Below are 16,646 nucleotides of genomic sequence, written 5' to 3'. Positions count from 1 at the left end.
GGAATTTTTTCCTGAGTGCCATATAGAACCTTAGAAGGAAAGAGGAGTGCAAATGCCAGAAAGTATCAGCCTCTTTTATATTTGAGTTATAGAGCATTCAGTACTGAGCAGTCGTGGTAGCACCTTTATTTGCTCACCGTCCTTGACAATGCTTGTCACAGTTGGTATTAACCTAACTACTTAGAGTCTTAAAATCCATTAGGTGATTGATTGATTCATAACCATTGACAAGTTCCATTAACCAAGAGAATTGGAGAAGGGCTGGAGGTCACTGAGCCCAGGAGACAACTTTCTTCACATCTTCCTGGCCAGGAAATGTTGGTTTAGTAATCTCAGAATATTCAGGCTAAGAAGCTGATTCCTTCTTTCTCCAACTTTCTATTTTGAAAAGTTTTAAATACACAGAAAGTTGAAAGAATACTTCATTCATCCTTTACCTGGATTTACCCATTATTATCATTTTCCCACATTTGGCCTGCTCTCTCTTCTTCTGCACTATGGATTCATGAATTTTCTTTTTTCTCCCCACGTTTCATAGCGCTACCATCATTTTTTAATGCTCAAATTGTCCCAGAATTGGCCACCGAAGACCCTTTAAGCCCACTTCATCACATCATTCTCTGAGCATTTCCTTGCTTCTTGGCCACTGTGCCGCCCCACCCTCTCCCAAAATGTTTCAAGTTCACCTTGATTGTTTACATACAGGTCCTGGAACCAGCCATTTCTCCCTGAAACCTGGTTCCTTTTGTGGGGAATGGTATTTAGGAACTGTGAGCTGGTGCTGGCCATGAGAGACACTGATCTCTAAAGTCAAAATCAAGGCTTCCTTTCAAAGCTTCTTAAACAGGAAAGTTGAGTTCTTAAGTGGAACCACTCTGCTGACTTCCAGAGTGCAGTTTATTTAACTTGGCCTTCAGACCAAGTTCCTAAGCCACCAAATGAGGTGAGCGTGAGAGGGCCCGAGAGCCACCCAGATGCCACACTTCTAGGTAGCACTGAAGTGATGCCAACCCTTCGGGCCTCAAAGGATCTAGGGGAGGTAAGAAGGTTAGGAAAGCAACCTAGATGAGAGAGGATTTATGGGGAGAGATTATAGGCCCTTAACACTGTTTTCTTTTCTTAGTTATATTATAGATAGAAGCAGAGGAGCAGAGGAACTGACCATCAGCTGTGACCAAAAATGTTTGTGGGGCTGGAATATCAGGCTGGTCCTTGAGCCATAACCAGGAATGATCAAGAGCAAATGAGAAAGAGAGAGAGAGGGAGAGAGGGAGACAGGAAGGGAAGAGAGAAGGAGGGAGGAGAGGGAGAGAGGGAGGGAGGAAAGGAGGGAAGAAAAGAAGGAAGGAGGGAGAGGGGGAGGGAGAGAAAAGGCTCACAAATCTGTGTGTGACTGATTTACTGATTGAAGGAGCCGTCCTGCTGGGAGAGCATAGAGTGACCTGGGTGGAGTTACTGAAGACGGGCTCAGCTTCCTCTGGGCTTTTGTGTCGAGACACTTCCAGGAAAGGAACAATGCCCAATTAGGAACAAATTGGGGATGGCATTATGTGGTAGTTAACAGCTGGGCTTGGAACCATTAGGACCTGGATTTTAATCTCTCCCGTGACTTCTTCCTCCGTGACTTTGGGCAAAGTTACCCAATCTTTGTAAATCTCAGTTTCCTCATTTACAAAATGGGGAAAATAATAGTGCCCCCTCAGAGGATTTTTGTGAGGATTAACTGAAGTGCTGTCTATAAAATTCCTTAATATGGAGTCTGGTATATAGTAAGTGCTCAATAAATGGTAGTTGCTCTTGGTATTATTGCTAAACCAGAGCCTTGAAGGGAGCTCTTTTTCTTTTTCTTTGTTGCGAAGGAAATCAATGTAGGGCCAGAGAGGAAAAAATAATAAAACAGAACTTCCCAAGGGACAAGAGAATACACACTGGCCATGAGGAGGTTATCTTCTCAGGACCATTGGTATGGGGGGAGGGGCTTCAAAAATGGTTTGATTGGGCAGGGAGATGTTCGATTTAATCTAGCATAGTCATTCATTCAGTTAACAATTAATTAAGCACCTACTCGATGCATACAAAGGTGTGAGCAAGACAGACAAGGTCCCTGCTCTCACAGAACTGTGTCATGGAGGAGACAAACATTTAAACCACCATTATAAAGTATCAGATTGGTTGGGATTATAGGCCAAATCACAGGATGAGCCATGAAGTCATTCCTGGACATCTAATGAAGACCTGAGCCCCTGACAAAAGTCATCACTTAGCACTTATTTTGAACCAGCTATTGTTCTAAGTACCTTCATGTACAAACTCATTAATCCTCATCACAGCCTTTTTTTTTTTTTTAATATTAGATATATGTCCCCCAAACTCAATGCATTTTTTTTTTAATTTATTTATTTATGGCTGTGTTGGGTCTTCGTTTCTGTGCGAGGGCTTTCTCCAGTTGCGACAAGCGGGGGCCACTCTTCATCGCAGTGCGCGGGCCTCTCACCATCGCGGCCTCTCCTGTCGCGGAGCACAGGCTCCAGACGCGCAGGCTCAGTAGTTGTGGCTCACGGGCCTAGTTGCTCCGTGGCATGTGGGATCTTCCCAGACCAGGGCTCGAACCCGTGTCCCCTGCATTGGCAGGCAGACTCTCAACCACTGCGCCACCAGGGAAGCCCAACAGCCTTTTATAGGTGAAGGCATTGAGGCACAGAGGGGCTGAGTAACATTCCTGCTTGCTGTCATGCAGCTGGTAAGTGGCAAAGCCAAGATGCCAATTCAGAGGTTGGGCCCCAGGGCCCAGTCTCTCATCCTCTATACTAAACCACCTCTTGATGTGAGAGGCCCGTGAGGTCCTCACTCCGAGTGCCTGTCTGAGGGCCTAGCAGGTCAGGGTAGGATGAACCAAATCACGTGGAAGGTGTGAGCTTCCTTCCGGCTCCTGGTCCTTCCCATGTCCTCATCCAGGCTTTTGTGCTGCCATCACTGTCCGAGCTCCTGGGCCTACAGACTTTAGGGCTTCAGCCGATGATGTAAAGAGGCTCCTAGGAGCCCTGGAGCGGTGGGTCAGAACCTGGGCTGTCACCTGTGATTCTTGTACCAAATTTGTGTCTCAGATCCAGACAAGACTCGAGACGCGACAGTTATTAGTTGCCATTTACTGAGGATTTCTGTGTACCAGGCACTTTGCTAAATGCTTTACATACAATATCTATCTCATTTAATCCTCAAACAAATAAGAACTTATCAACAACAACAACATGGTAGTAGGTACTCCTATTATGCTTATTTCCACATGAGGGAACCTTGGCTTGGAAAATCTAGAGAACTTGTCTCGGGTCACACAGCTAGGAAAATCTGAACTGAGATTAGGACCTGGTCGGGCTTCCAGGCTGCCCCTTAACCACTGTGAGTCCTGTCTCCTGAGTGCTAGTTGAAGGAGGAAGGAAAGTGCAAGTGGCTTTTTAGGTCAGAATGCTTTCTTTACTCCTTCCCCCGCCCCCATCCAAGAGGAAAGATTAAAGAAAAAAAAAAAAACACTGCTTCTCGGAAGTATGTTGTGTCTCTCTCCTGCCCCTCCCTCCTTGCTCCCCCAGCTGGAGATAACAAGACTTGTCTGAATGCTGGGGGTGTTCATTTTTGCTGGGAACCTTCCAGCTCTCTTTCTAGTTTAGAAATTCATGAAGGTTTCCTTTCAGCTCTGTAAGGCAGAGTCTATCCAGCTCTCTCTCTTGTCTGGGTTTGTAGCCATGGGGAAAGATGGGGGAGGGGGCGGCCTTGGAGATGAGTCCAGGATTCGAGATCCCAGGGGACAGTCTGGCTTGGCTGGCAAAATTCCCTGCACACACATGCACGTGCACACACATACACACGCACACATACACACACCCTCTTCCCCTGCAGCAAGACATGGTCAGGGAATCAGAGCACTTCGTCTGGGCCATTGCCTCTCTGGTCTTTCAGACTCAGGACCACCTGCTTGGTTGGCCAGCCGTACTTGCTTGGCGGGGACACTCACCTGAGTTCAGTGTTCTGTCCTAGACAGAGGGTGCAGTGAGTCTGCCCTGCGCCTGGGCCCTCGGACTCGGACGCCCACATGGAGGTGAGAGCCGCTTGGTGTGAGGAGGGAGCAGAGCTCCTTCTCCTTTTCCCGGTGCCCAATACCCTCCCTCCAGAGCACATTTCTGAGAAGTGGCCTCTTTGTCTCTGGCTGCTTGGAACTTGTCCCCGCTCTTGGGACCGACTCTGCCCTCCCCTCTGGAGTGAGAAGGAAAGCATCATGAAGGACCGAGGCGTCACACATAGCTGGGAATCCTGGCTGCTTCTGAAGGACGGCCCCTGGGCCCCAGGAAGAAGTGGTCTTGCATCTCACGTGGCCGGGGGCCAGCCCCCCGGGGTGGGTGGGGCTCCTGGCCCTCCGGAGGCCGCATGAGACCCTGGGGCTGGCCAAAGACCGTGTGGTCTTGCCAAGAAGACTTGCCTGGGGAGGGGCACCAGCTCCCCGTGGACCTGAGGGGTGGGAGGGCAGTGACACTGCTGTCTGATTCCAGGGAAGAAACCAGAAGCAGGCTGGCGGCATCTGCTGCTGATTCTGACTTGGGGTCCCTGCAGGAGGTTTGCTGTGGAGCTGGGATTTAACACCTTGTGGTTGGGAGGCTGCCAGTCGCAGAGGGGCGGAGACTGTGCAGGAAGGTTTCTTTTTTTGTCTCTCACACCCAATGTATCACTTCCGTAGCCGGGCAGCAGATGGGCGGATGGGGGCGATGAGGAGTGTGAGGTATGCAGGAAGAAAGCACGTGCACTTCCGAAAGTTGGGGGCTGGGGCAGAGATTCAATGTATTTGGGGGACGGGTGGTGGTGGAAGAATCCTGCTGCTTCAAAACGGAGTGGGGGAAGGCTGGGTCAGGAAACCCTACGACAGTTTAATGCACTAGCAGAGACCCAGCCTTGGTACGAGACAGATCCAAGTTCAAATCCCTGCTCTGCCACCAACTAGCAGCAGCTAAAATTTGCTGAGTTTTCTGCTAACTGCTTTCCATGTGAGTAATCCGATTCAAGTCTCACAAAATGTATGTAGTAGGTGCTAGTTTTACTCCCATTTGGCTCAGGTCTGCTGAGGTTCTGCGAGATGAAGAAACTTGCCCAAGGCCACGCAGCCCGTGACGCTAAGGCTGAGACTCAAACCGATGACAGCGGGACTCTGAAGTCCTGTCATAACCACTGCTCTGCAGTTAGAACAGTCGTCTGCAGTCTTCCGACTTCCTGGCCATCCAGCTGTGGGGAAGTCACCTAACTTCTCCCATCCTTAGTGTTCCTGTCTGGGGACTGGGGAGATGAATATCATTCTCCCAGGTTTCTTGTGAGGATTAAACAAGAGAATTTGTGTAAGTCTTTTAGCCAGTCCCTGGCCTGTCACAATGTCATCATTCATTCATTCAACAGCTCTTTATTGAGCTCCTGTTATATGCCAGTTTCCGTTCTAGGTGTACAAGCTAGAGAAGTCCCAGCTCTACCAAAGGGAGTAAGCAAATAAGCTCGATAATTTCAGATAGTGATGAGTGTTATGAAGAAAACAAAATCGAGTAAAAGGCAGTGACTGTAGAAACGTGAAGGTCCATTTTAGCTGGGTGGTCCAGGAAGTCCTCTTTGAAGAAGCAGCTGTTGAGCTTAATTCCCAAAGGAAGGAGATGTGGAAGAAGATGAACCTTGTAGGTTAAGGGAGCAGTGGGTGCAAGGCTTGGAGCTGGGACAGAAAGGAGGCCGTGTGGCTGGAGCTGCATGAGGAGCAGATGGGTGGTGGTAGAAACCGGGCAGAGGGCAGGGCTGGGCGGTCCGCGAGGCAGGGCCGCGGGTGCTGTGGGAAGGTGAGGCACGGTGGCCAGCCTTTGGAGGGTCGAGTCGAGAGAGTAATGTGATCTAATTTATTTATTTAAAGGGTGGCTTTGGCTGCTATGCGGAGAATGGAAAGTTGGGAGACAAGGATGGATGCGAGGAGGTTGGAACTGCAGAGAGAGAGAAGGGAGGCCTGGCCCAGACAAAAGCCCCACGTGGAAAGTGGTGGAAGATGTTTCCCATGTGGAGCCGGGCAGCAGCAATAAACATCCTAACGATGAGTTGACTCATGCCGCCTAGCAGTCAGTTTTGCAAAAGTCACAAGCTTCAGACCTCACAGCTTGTCAGAAGCAGAGTTTGGGCTGTATTCCTAACACTGTAGAAATATCACTAACATCCTGCCGTGAGGCACCATCCACTGATGTTCATATTTTTCTTTTGAGCAATGAGAATTTATTTGGGGGAGGTTATTGAAGATAACCGCATGTCCAGAATTTATGAGGTCAAACTGGGTTCTGTGTAGAACAGAGTTAAATACACTTTTTCTGTAAAGGGGCAGATGGTAAATATTTTCATTTCTGTGGATTCTACTGTCTCTTTTTGCAACTACTCAACTCTGTCCTTATAGCTGGAAACTGACCTTAGACAATGCATTAAAAATGGGTGTGGCTCTGTGCCAATAAAACTTTATTTAAAAAACAGGCAGGAAGCCGGATTTGGCCCATGGATCATAGTTTGCCAACTCTGGTAGAAAATATAGTTTATTTACATGACCCAGATAACTTTTTTTTCTGTAACACCAATTCAAGACATTTCCCCCAAACTCTTTTGTAAAACTAAGGTGCATCTTACACATCTCTGCTTAACACTGGAAGATATGATATAATTTAATGGAGACTCTGTGCCGTGGTTTTCAAATCTTGGGGATTCCTTGGAGGTAACTCAGGAGACCAAGGTGATAGTGAGAGGGAGGGCTTGGGGCCCCAGCTTCTGCTTCAACCAGGAGCCCCTCTTGGATCCATTTTTAAAAATTAAATTGGTGGTCTTCATAAGAGTTTGTCTGAAAAAAAAAAAGGGCTTGGGAGGTAGAAAAAAATTGAAAACCACTAACCCAGTCCAAATGGTCGGAGTTCATGTCCCCCTGCAGGTGTCGTGCATTAGAGAGGTGTTGATCACATAGTTGCTCATAGAACAAATTAATACATACATTTTCTAAATGGATGGAGGGGGGTCAGGAAGGAGTTGCTTTGGGGTTATATTTGTGGGGTAGAGAATGTGCAGGGAACACAGACCAAAGGGTCTTATGCAGATTTAGACTCCGGACAAAGGCCACAGTGTCCCATGTAGAGCTGCGGGGAGGGCCTGCTTTCTGAGCCTGGTAAGGTGGCAGCAGCAGGCTGGCATGTGGCAGTCTTGGAGAGGCAGGTGAGAGAGTGGCTTGGACTTTACATTCAGACACAGGTTTAAATCTCTGCTTTGTCACTTAGTAGCTAGACAAGTTATTTATTTAATCTCTGGTTATCCATTTTTCCATCTGGAAAACTGGAATGATACTACTTCTCTTCTCAAGCTGTTGGGTGGATTAAGTGAATTAACAATTCACTGCCAATTGCCTAGCACATTGCCAGGTGCTTGAGAAATAGAAATATCCTTCTACATTCTGTTCTCAAGGGTGTGGGATGAGCTCAGCGGCTTTGAGACCTTTTACCATCTCTTTCCTGTTGACTCCAATTTCCATGCCCCAATCTTCTCTTCTTAGGATGTGGCCAGGTTCTACGAGTCCCGAAGGGTCAGATTTTGTTGGAGAGCTACCCCCTGAATGCTCACTGCGAATGGACCATTCACGCCAAACCTGGGTTTGTCATCCAGCTAAGGTAAGGGGCTGGGGTCAGAATTAGGGAGTCTGAGGTTATAAGGGAACACAGTAACAGGACCAAAGGTCCTGGATCCTAGTGACCGAGGGCTAATCATCAGAACTTCATTTTTAAAAGCAGAAAATGTATATTAGAATCTTTTCCTTTACCTCTCAGTGATTTTGTGGGATAAGGCCTGGGTAAAGCTACGGTCAACTAGATGTTTGTCATTCACTGCCTGAGGACAATGAGACTCAGGTGATGGTGACCCAAGGCTAATACCAGCACAGCAGAACACCGAGAGCAATCTATCCCCCAACCCCCAGATCTTGACCAAGTCTTCCTGTTCACTCAGTACTGGACTAGACGCTATGGGAGGGAAGGGAAGAAATAAGGACAGGTCTAACCTTTAAGGAATTTGCACTCTAGGTTGGGGTTTATGCTCATCACATCTCCTTTCATTGCTGTCCTCAGAAGACAACCACCACCCCTGCAACCAATAAACTGATTGTTTCACATGCATGGAAGATAAGCTGATTCTTCTTATGGAGCTTTGGGGTCCTCACAAATGTGACTAATTGATGCCATAGTCCAAAGTATAGATCCAGGTTTATTGTAACTATAGATAAATAACACGAGTGCATCCTGTTTTGTGAGAACTCCTCACTGCTGCATCCAGGTGCCTGAAACAGGACCCGGTACACACCACAGGTGCTTGGTGGACTCTTGTTGCATAAATAAAGTTGGAAGAACTGCTCCCTGCCGCCAGGGTATCTTCTCTCCCCTGGCAAGCACCTCTGCTCTTCCTCTCTAGGGAAGCAGAGTGGCCCACTCACCCCTGGGACATCTAGCGACATTGTCCACCTAGCTCTTCCCTTTTCTAACCAGTGGGAGGTTGGCGGTGATGGAAATCTCTAATCTTCTAGGGCACAGGCTTTCAGTAGGTATTTTCTGGGTGGATCAATGCACCTGGAGGTTACCACATGCCAGCTGGCTCCTCGTTGGTGCTCTGTCCTTCAGGAGGGGCAACACGATACCCGCTTTGGAAGGATCCAGCAAATCAGGTCCCCTTCTCAATCCTCCTCATCAAAGCTGCCCTTTAGTAGCTGGTCTTCTTGCTCCCTGGGGTCCTGGGGTTAGGAGTAAGGTTCGTTAAGTGGACTTTCCTGGAGGAAGGTTAATTCAAGGAGCAAGTGAGAGGCCACAGGGTTCTGCTGAATGGGCTCCAGGCGGGGTCTGGCAGGATGATAAGGGCAGGTGTTAAATGCCACATGTTAATTTTTCAGCAGCTCAGGGACCAGGACCAGTGGGTCCCCTCAGGGGCCTCTAAAGAGCTTCTCTGAGATACAGGATACAAAATAAATCCCCTCCCCCCAACCCCGCCAAACAAATATCCAAAATGGTGGAAGGATTGAGAAGCACATCACCTGCCTGGGAAAGGGCCCTAGGAAGGATTGGAAATATGTAGATTTCTTTCCTGCCAGTCAAACCTGGGCCTGCTGGCCAGGGATACTAATAAGGACGTAAATACTCTGAAGCCTAGTGTTCAGCCCAAAAGCTGGCAGTCATCCCTGATGCCCCCTTTTCCATCACCTACCACAGCCGGGTCATCACAAAATCTACTTCCTTACTTGTAAAATAATCTCAGGTCCATCCACACTGTCTCTATTGCCAACATTCTACTTTTTTTTTTATAAGTTTATTCATTTATTTATTTATTTTGGCTGTGTTGGGACTTCATTTCTGTGCGAGGGCTTTCTCTAGTTGCGGCGAGCGGGGGCCACTCTTCATCGCGGTGCGCGGGCCTCTCACTATCGCGGCCTCTCTTGTTGCGGAGCACAGGCTCCAGACGCGCAGGCTCAGCAATTGTGGCTCACGGGCCCAGTTGCTCCGCGGCATGTGGGATCTTCCCAGACCAGGGCTCGAACCCGTGTCCCCTGCATTGGCAGGCAGATTCTCAACCACTGCGCCACCAGGGAAGCCCCAACATTCTACTTTAAACCACCACCATGTCTCACCTGGATTCTCTCGTGGCCTCCTGACTGGCTTCCCTGCGTCCACTCTTGCTAGCTCTGCCATTTCCTCTCTTCAGAGTGACTGGAGTGATCCTTTAAAATCCTCAGTAAAATTATTGTCGTGTTGTTGAAACCTTCCAGTGGCTTCCTCACAGGCTTGGAATAAAATCTGAACTCCTCACCATACAGGATGTCTCCTGCTGCCCTCTCTGATCTCAGTTCGTACCAGTCTCCCCTGTACACACCACCTTACAGCATCCCTGACTTCTTTCGGTTCCTCAGATATGCTCATGACTACCTTAAGGCCTTTGCGCTTCCAGATTCCCCTGCCTGGACCGCTCTTCCCCATGACCTTCACATGGCTGGCTCCATTTCATCACTTAAGTGTCTGCCCAGATGTCACGTCTGCAGAGAAGTCTTCCTTGACCATGTGTGTAGAAAGCTTACCCTCCCAGTCACTCTCTGTGCTCTTACCTGGTTTATTTTCTTCTTAGGACTCAACATTCTCTGGAATTCCTTTGTTTTCTGGTTTCCTTGCTTATTGTCTGTCCCCCAGATCAGAACTCCATGAGGGCAGGCACTGTGTCCACTTGGGACACTGCTGTACTTTCAGCACCTAGAACAGCGTCTGACACGCTGCAGACCTGCCACAAATGTGTTGAATAAGTGAACAAATGAATGAATGTAAATACAAGTTGCAATGCCTCATGTTTCAGTTTCAGAAAAAGCTGTGACCTCTGTCGGGTGGTGGCCTTGTCCCCCCTCCTACCCTTTTTAGAGTAAGATACCAAAGCCCAGAGAAGGAAGTGATTGCTCAAGGCCCACAGTGAGTTGGTGGTGGCATCTGGATAAGAAGTCAGATCCTTACATGCTACAGCATGTTTCACAAAGTATGATTAATAAGACTTACACTCCCTAGCAAAAGATTTTGTGATAAAAATTTTTGAAAAACACTAGGCATACTCAGTGATTGGGTTTCTTTTTTAGTAAGACCTTTAAGTACATTTAGAATATCCTGATTGTTCTCTAACTCTGGCACTTGAAGTTTTTACCCAAGGTGGTAGAAATAGCACAGGTCCCAACTTCTCAGGTCATAGTTCTGAGCTCTTCTGTCTATTCCCAACTTCTCCAAAATGTGAGGGACAAGATACAGATGTACATTTTGTGAACTTGATACTTAGGCATTCCCTTGGGAATCTTCTACAAAATGTCTTTTCCTCTCTTGCCCTGGGATATGACTGCCTCTTTTCTTATCTCTTGGAAATGGGAGCTTAAGGTTACCTTCTGCTTTTTTGATCTGCTGCACCCCAGTATTTCCAAACCCAAGACTCCTTTAAGGTAATCACAGATATATCAGATCTCTTTCAATTCTGAAATTTTGATATGGTGCTACTTTTTCTACTCTTTGGGGCAAGAATTGTTACCAAGAGAATAATTATCTTCTGATCCTTCCATCAGAGAGAAGAGTGTGCAGAGTTTTTTCCTTTACCTGGTCTTGCAAGACACCATACTCTTTTCCACTCTTCAATTGTAAAATTATGATAGAGTATCCATTCTGTCAGCTATTCAGCAATATTTGTTTATTGTCTCTATATGCCATGCACTGCGTTAGGCACTAAGCAAACAGTGGTGGAATAAGACAGATGTCACACTCTACCCTCGAGGAATTTGCAGTCAAGGGGAGGAGACAGGCATGCACACACACTCACAAAGTCAAGGAGATAAATATGAGAAATTAAAATGTATCTACACATTATGAAGAAAACAATGGATCTCCTTTAGAAAGAGTTGTCAGGGAAGCCTCTTTGAGGAGAGAATATTTAAGCTGAGACCCGAGGATAAGAAAGAACCAGCCACGCAGCCTGGGGGGAGAAGTGCTCCTGGAAGAGGAGCCAGCATGTGCAGAGATTCTCTGAATGGACTGTGGCGCCCCCCTCACCTGGGCACGCGCGTACACACACCTGCACACAGAATACCTACCTACCCACGTTAAAAGAAACGTATCTGACCTCAAGTCCTCCAGGACCATTGTCCTATCACATCAGGCCCATGGCACCACTCTTCAAGAGACCTGTTTATCCTCTGGCCTTGAACTTGCCCAGGGGTGTAAGGACTATCCGGGGCCCACCTGTTTCCTGCTGTCACCCTCTCCACCCACAGGGTTGTCATGTTGAGCCTGGAGTTTGACTACATGTGCCAGTATGACTATGTTGAGGTCCGTGACGGGGACAGCAGCGACAGTCAGATCATCAGGCGTTTCTGTGGCAATGAGAGGCCAGCTCCCATCCGAAGCACAGGCCCCTCGCTCCACGTCCTCTTCCACTCAGATGGCTCCAAGAACTTTGACGGCTTCCATGCCATCTTTGAGGAGATCACAGGTAAAGGCCAGGGAGACAAATGTCGCATTTTATGGCTGTGCTCCACACAAACATTCCTTTCTGTGTACCCCCCTTCTCCCTGCCCAGCCTTGTTAAAACCCAGCGTGCTGGGTTCTCCGAAGCAACCTGCACATTAAGAAGGTAGAGAGAGATGGCAAGGGATATTTCAGAAACGCTCACTAGGACCAGAGCTAAGAATTATTAACTCCCCTGTTTAGATGCTGCAGCACAGAGAGACCAGGTAATTTGTCTGTGGTTGCACAGCTCTGGGGATGGAACCAGGAATCTGTACAGTTTGGCTCTAGAGCTTCTATTAGGGGCTCTCATGGTTAAGAGCATTAGCTTTGGTCCCTAGCAGATTAAGCCGTGTGGCTTGGACAAGTTCTACTTCTCTGGGCCTCATGTTCCTAATCAGTGAATAAGGGCATAACCCTAGATCCTGCTCCATTAAGGAGGTGCTGGAAGACAGAACAGATGAAGAGCTTAGCCCAGTGTCTGGTACAGAGGAAGCCCTCAATAGCCGCCTTGCCCCAGGCATGCCCTGAGCCTCCCTTTGTCATCTTTCAAATAGGTGTTCAAAGTCTTAAACTACATAGGAAATGCCACTTACTTTATGAGTAACTCTGAGTCTGACTTCACCTCCTGTCCTGTTCACATTAGGAAGTAGGATTTGGCCAGAATGAACGAAGTGCTCAGTCCTCAGAGATTGGATTGCATCAGGTTTTACAAAATAAACTCGAGCTGGAAGTTCTATTTTTTTAATACTGAATTTTAAAAATTGCGATTGACCATTATAGCTTCCTTCTGGAAGGTGCGATACAGAAGTCTCAGGAAGGGAGGCGGGCAGTAGCGGCATCAGCCCTGTCCTTTCAGCAAGACCGGCAGACAAGCCACCCTCCCCAGCCTCCTCCCGCGGAGAATGGTCCCACAGGAGCTCTCAGCAGTTGCTCCTGTGTGACTGCCTCCTTCCGGGATGTCTGTCTCCTCTGCAGCTGCTCAGAGCCTGGGAGTTCTAGAAGCTTTGCTGCTGTGGTGTGGTCGGCCTGTGGCCGAATCCTTGCCCCTCGGTGACGCCCTACCAGCTGAGGCTGAGATACATCGGGGGGTGTTTATGGCAGTCAGCGGTTGGGGGCAGCAGTGGCTCGCCAGCGTGTGACCCTGTGACTGAGGGGAGAGTTAGGAGGGTCTCTTCTTCAACCTCCCCTGGAGAGCTCTGGAAACTCTGGTCTCCACTGTCAAACAGTCAGACAGAGCTCTTCCCGTTCCTCAAACACCGGAAGCGTCCCGCCTGTGCTCAAGTTATTCCCTCTGACTAAAGCCACCTCCCAACTCTTGCTCATCAAGTCCCACCCTTCGAGGCCCTATCAGATTTCTCCTCCCCTGTTAAGCCTTTTCCCTTCTTCCGATGGGCTGTGGCTTTACCTTTTTTTGAATGTCTTCTAGCACTTTCTCTCTTTTCTGACACTAACTGAATCATGCTTCAGTTTATGGTCACTGCCTACTCTTCTTGGAAAGGCTCTGATCTGGTGAGCGGGCCCTCCTGTTCATCTTTGTATCCCTCCTGCCTTACACAGAGCAAGCACTCAATTTGGGTTTGCTGAACTTGGCCGAGTGATATATTTCTACACCAGGGTAAAAGAATGTGGAATTGGTGGGTAACAAGCAGGCTGGTGTTTCCCAAAGTGTTCTCTGTAGAAAAATAGTCCCCAGGACACTCTGTAAAATGCAGTCTCTCAGGTCAGAGAAGCCTGTGAAAGGTGGAACGTTATGTGCATTCTTAGAAATTCACAATGCCCCTTAGAATGTGGAATGTTCGGAGAAGTTCTGCAGTAGAGAATCTGGTTAATTATCATTTAACACCAGTAGCATCTCCCCACCATATCTGAGATCATAACTCTCAGTATCTCAAGGGACTACTGTTTACAGAATGCGTGTTTGAAAATTCTTGAGTACACTTTCACCAGTGTCATGAAGATCATCTTCCGGTTCCTTTCCCCCAGTATCCCGGATACTGAGCTTCCTTGAAAAAAAAAGATGATCTAGTACCCAAGGCTGCTGTCTCCCACAGAGCCCCTACAGGAGGGGGTGAAGCACGCCTCTGCTTTAATTGTGTGGTGCGCCTGTGTGTTGTCTCAGACTCTAACTGTCTGGAGCATACTTCTGGGGCCTTGGAGAACATCAAATAACATCAGGAACATTTGATTAATGAGCAGCAGTTTTAGGCAACCTCAAACAATGGTAACATGATATCAATAAAAGGAGTTAAAAAATTGCAGGAAGACTAAAAAACAAGTGAAAGACTGGAGGCGTGAAGAAACTGACTCACTGCACAGGGGCACTGAGAGAAATTGCCTTTTCTCTTACAGCATGTTCCTCGTCGCCTTGTTTCCACGATGGCACTTGCCTTCTTGACGACACCGGATCTTACAAGTGTGCCTGCCTGGCAGGCTACACCGGGCAACACTGTGAAAATCGTGAGTTTGCCTCCGGAGTGGGAGTTAAGGTGTCACGTGGGGCTGGCGTGGAGAGGGTTTGGGGAGCTTGCCAGGGGTGTTGTTCCCTGCTGTCTACCATGGTCCCTCTAAGATGATGGATAATGTGGGCTTTCCCACTGAGTGGATCTCAAGAGGGCTGGGCTACCTTTGAGTCAGGATGTCTGGAACCACCCAGTTTTGTTCTCAACTGCTGCAAATACCTCTCAAAAAGATACGCCTTCAGTGGCCTTGAATAATATTCCGAGCTCAAACACGGTGAGAAAGTGTCAACTGTAGAAAGCCACCATCATACACCCACCTGGGGCCCAGAGTCTGTGAACTCCCTCTCCATCCCATGATCCAAATTTTGGAGTCATGCCAGCTATGGAATTCCATACATTGTTCTCTAGGACGGCTCCCCTTCTGCTGTCACCACTCAAGTCCCACCTCCTGCCTGAGCTGTATCCTGGCTGTCCCACTGAGTCACCCACACTCTCCAATTCTTGCAGACAGAAGTCAGAAGCAGAACCATAATAGTATTACCAAACCAAACTTGGGTCTGCTCGCCCACGTGCAGTGAAGCCAATCTACTGACGCCGGGTTGTGGTGAAGGAAAGTGCAGCATTTATTGTAGGGCAACCTTCAAGGAGTCCAGGACAGCTAGGGCTAGGAAAAGCAGGAACTCCCCAAAGGGTTTCAGCAAAGCATTTTTTTTAAATCAGTCATCAATTTTATACACATCACTGTATACATGTCAATCCCAATCGCCCAATTCAGCACACCACCATCCCCACCCCACCGCAGTTTTCCCCCTTGGTGTCCATACGTTTGTTCTCTACATCTGTGTCTCAACTTCTGCCCTGCAACCCGATTCATCTGTACCATTTTTCTAGGTTCCACATACATGCGTTAATATACGATATTTGCTTTTCTCTTTCTGACTTACTTCACTATGTATGACAGTCTCTAGATCCTTCCACGTCTCAACAAATGACTCAATTTCATTCCTTTTTATGGCTGAGTAATATTCCATTGTATATATGTACCACAACTTCTTTATCCATTCATCTGTCGATGGGCATTTAGGTTGCTTCCATGACCTGGCTATTGTAAATAGTGCTGCAATGAACATTGGGGTGCATGTGTCGTTTTGAATTACCGTTTTCTCTGGGTATATGCCCAGTAGTGGGATTCAGCAAAGCATTTTTAAAGGCCAGGTGAAGGAGGTGGGGGTCACAGGGTATGTGATCAGCTCGCGCACAATTCTCTGATCAGTTGATGGTGAGGTAACAGAGTGGTGTCAGAGGGATTAACAGTATCAGTCCTTAGGTGCCAGTAGGTCTGGGGGCTACATGCCCATGATCATCAAGTAGTTAATTTCTTCCACTTGGTGGTGGTTTTAGCATCTGTAAAACAACTCAGGAAATGTGCACCGGATACTATTATCTAGGTACTTCAGAGAGGAGCTACAGCGGAGGGTACGGGGGAGGGGCCTGACTCTGGAAGGGTCCATAGCGTCTTGATCAGTTACAGTAGCCCTCACTAACCCTGGTTCAACCAAACAGCAGAAATAAGAAGAAACAAACACAAAGAAATAACTCACTGAGAAGCAGGTAGAAGTTTCTAATTCATGTTCTTGAAAGGCAGATCATGGCTCTTCTCTGAAATTAGACTCAAACTTTTGCCAGAGGAGAGAAACTAGAACATGTATCTGATAGGGCAAATCCATTGCCCTGGGGAAGGGTACAAATGCTGACCACTGCCTACGGCAGCATCAGGTGACATCCAGCCCAGTGGTGCAGTACCCAGGACTGTGCCATTGGCAGAGAGGAACTTAAAGGCTATGACTAGAAATCACCTATCAAGGGTCTCTGGTAACCAAGACCCTGTGTGTGTCCTAACAGAAGTTTGAGACTTAAAACAGGTGCCACAAACTGCAGCTATCAGCACGGAATGAGACGTTTGGAAGAACAAGAGGAATCAAAATTTGGGGAAAGCCAAGGAGGGCAGCTAATGACCTAGGCAGGGTTCCCCTGAAGCAAATCCTGACATGCCAATGTGTGTGGACATGCCCCCAGGAGAAGCTGGTAAGGGAGTGGGGAAGCT

At 47.9% G+C, this 16,646-nt stretch overlaps 1 protein-coding gene across 2 annotated transcripts in view; it reads left to right on the top strand.

Moving 5' to 3' along the window:
* PAMR1 (peptidase domain containing associated with muscle regeneration 1) overlaps positions 1-16,646 on the top strand; it is a 71,024-nt gene that overhangs the window by 31,069 nt on the left and 23,309 nt on the right. For both annotated transcript variants that reach the window (XM_059931387.1, XM_059931386.1), the window contains 3 exons: positions 7,580-7,694; positions 11,849-12,066; positions 14,433-14,540. In XM_059931387.1, coding sequence (XP_059787370.1) covers positions 7,580-7,694; positions 11,849-12,066; positions 14,433-14,540 — 441 coding nt within the window. The remainder of the gene's footprint in view (positions 1-7,579; positions 7,695-11,848; positions 12,067-14,432; positions 14,541-16,646) is intronic.

The sequence above is a fragment of the Balaenoptera ricei genome, chromosome 8, assembly GCF_028023285.1.
Source record: "Balaenoptera ricei isolate mBalRic1 chromosome 8, mBalRic1.hap2, whole genome shotgun sequence".
Lineage (NCBI taxonomy): Eukaryota > Metazoa > Chordata > Mammalia > Artiodactyla > Balaenopteridae > Balaenoptera > Balaenoptera ricei.
The sequence above is the reverse complement of the archived record's forward strand: the minus strand, read 5'-3'. Positions and strand labels throughout refer to the sequence as shown.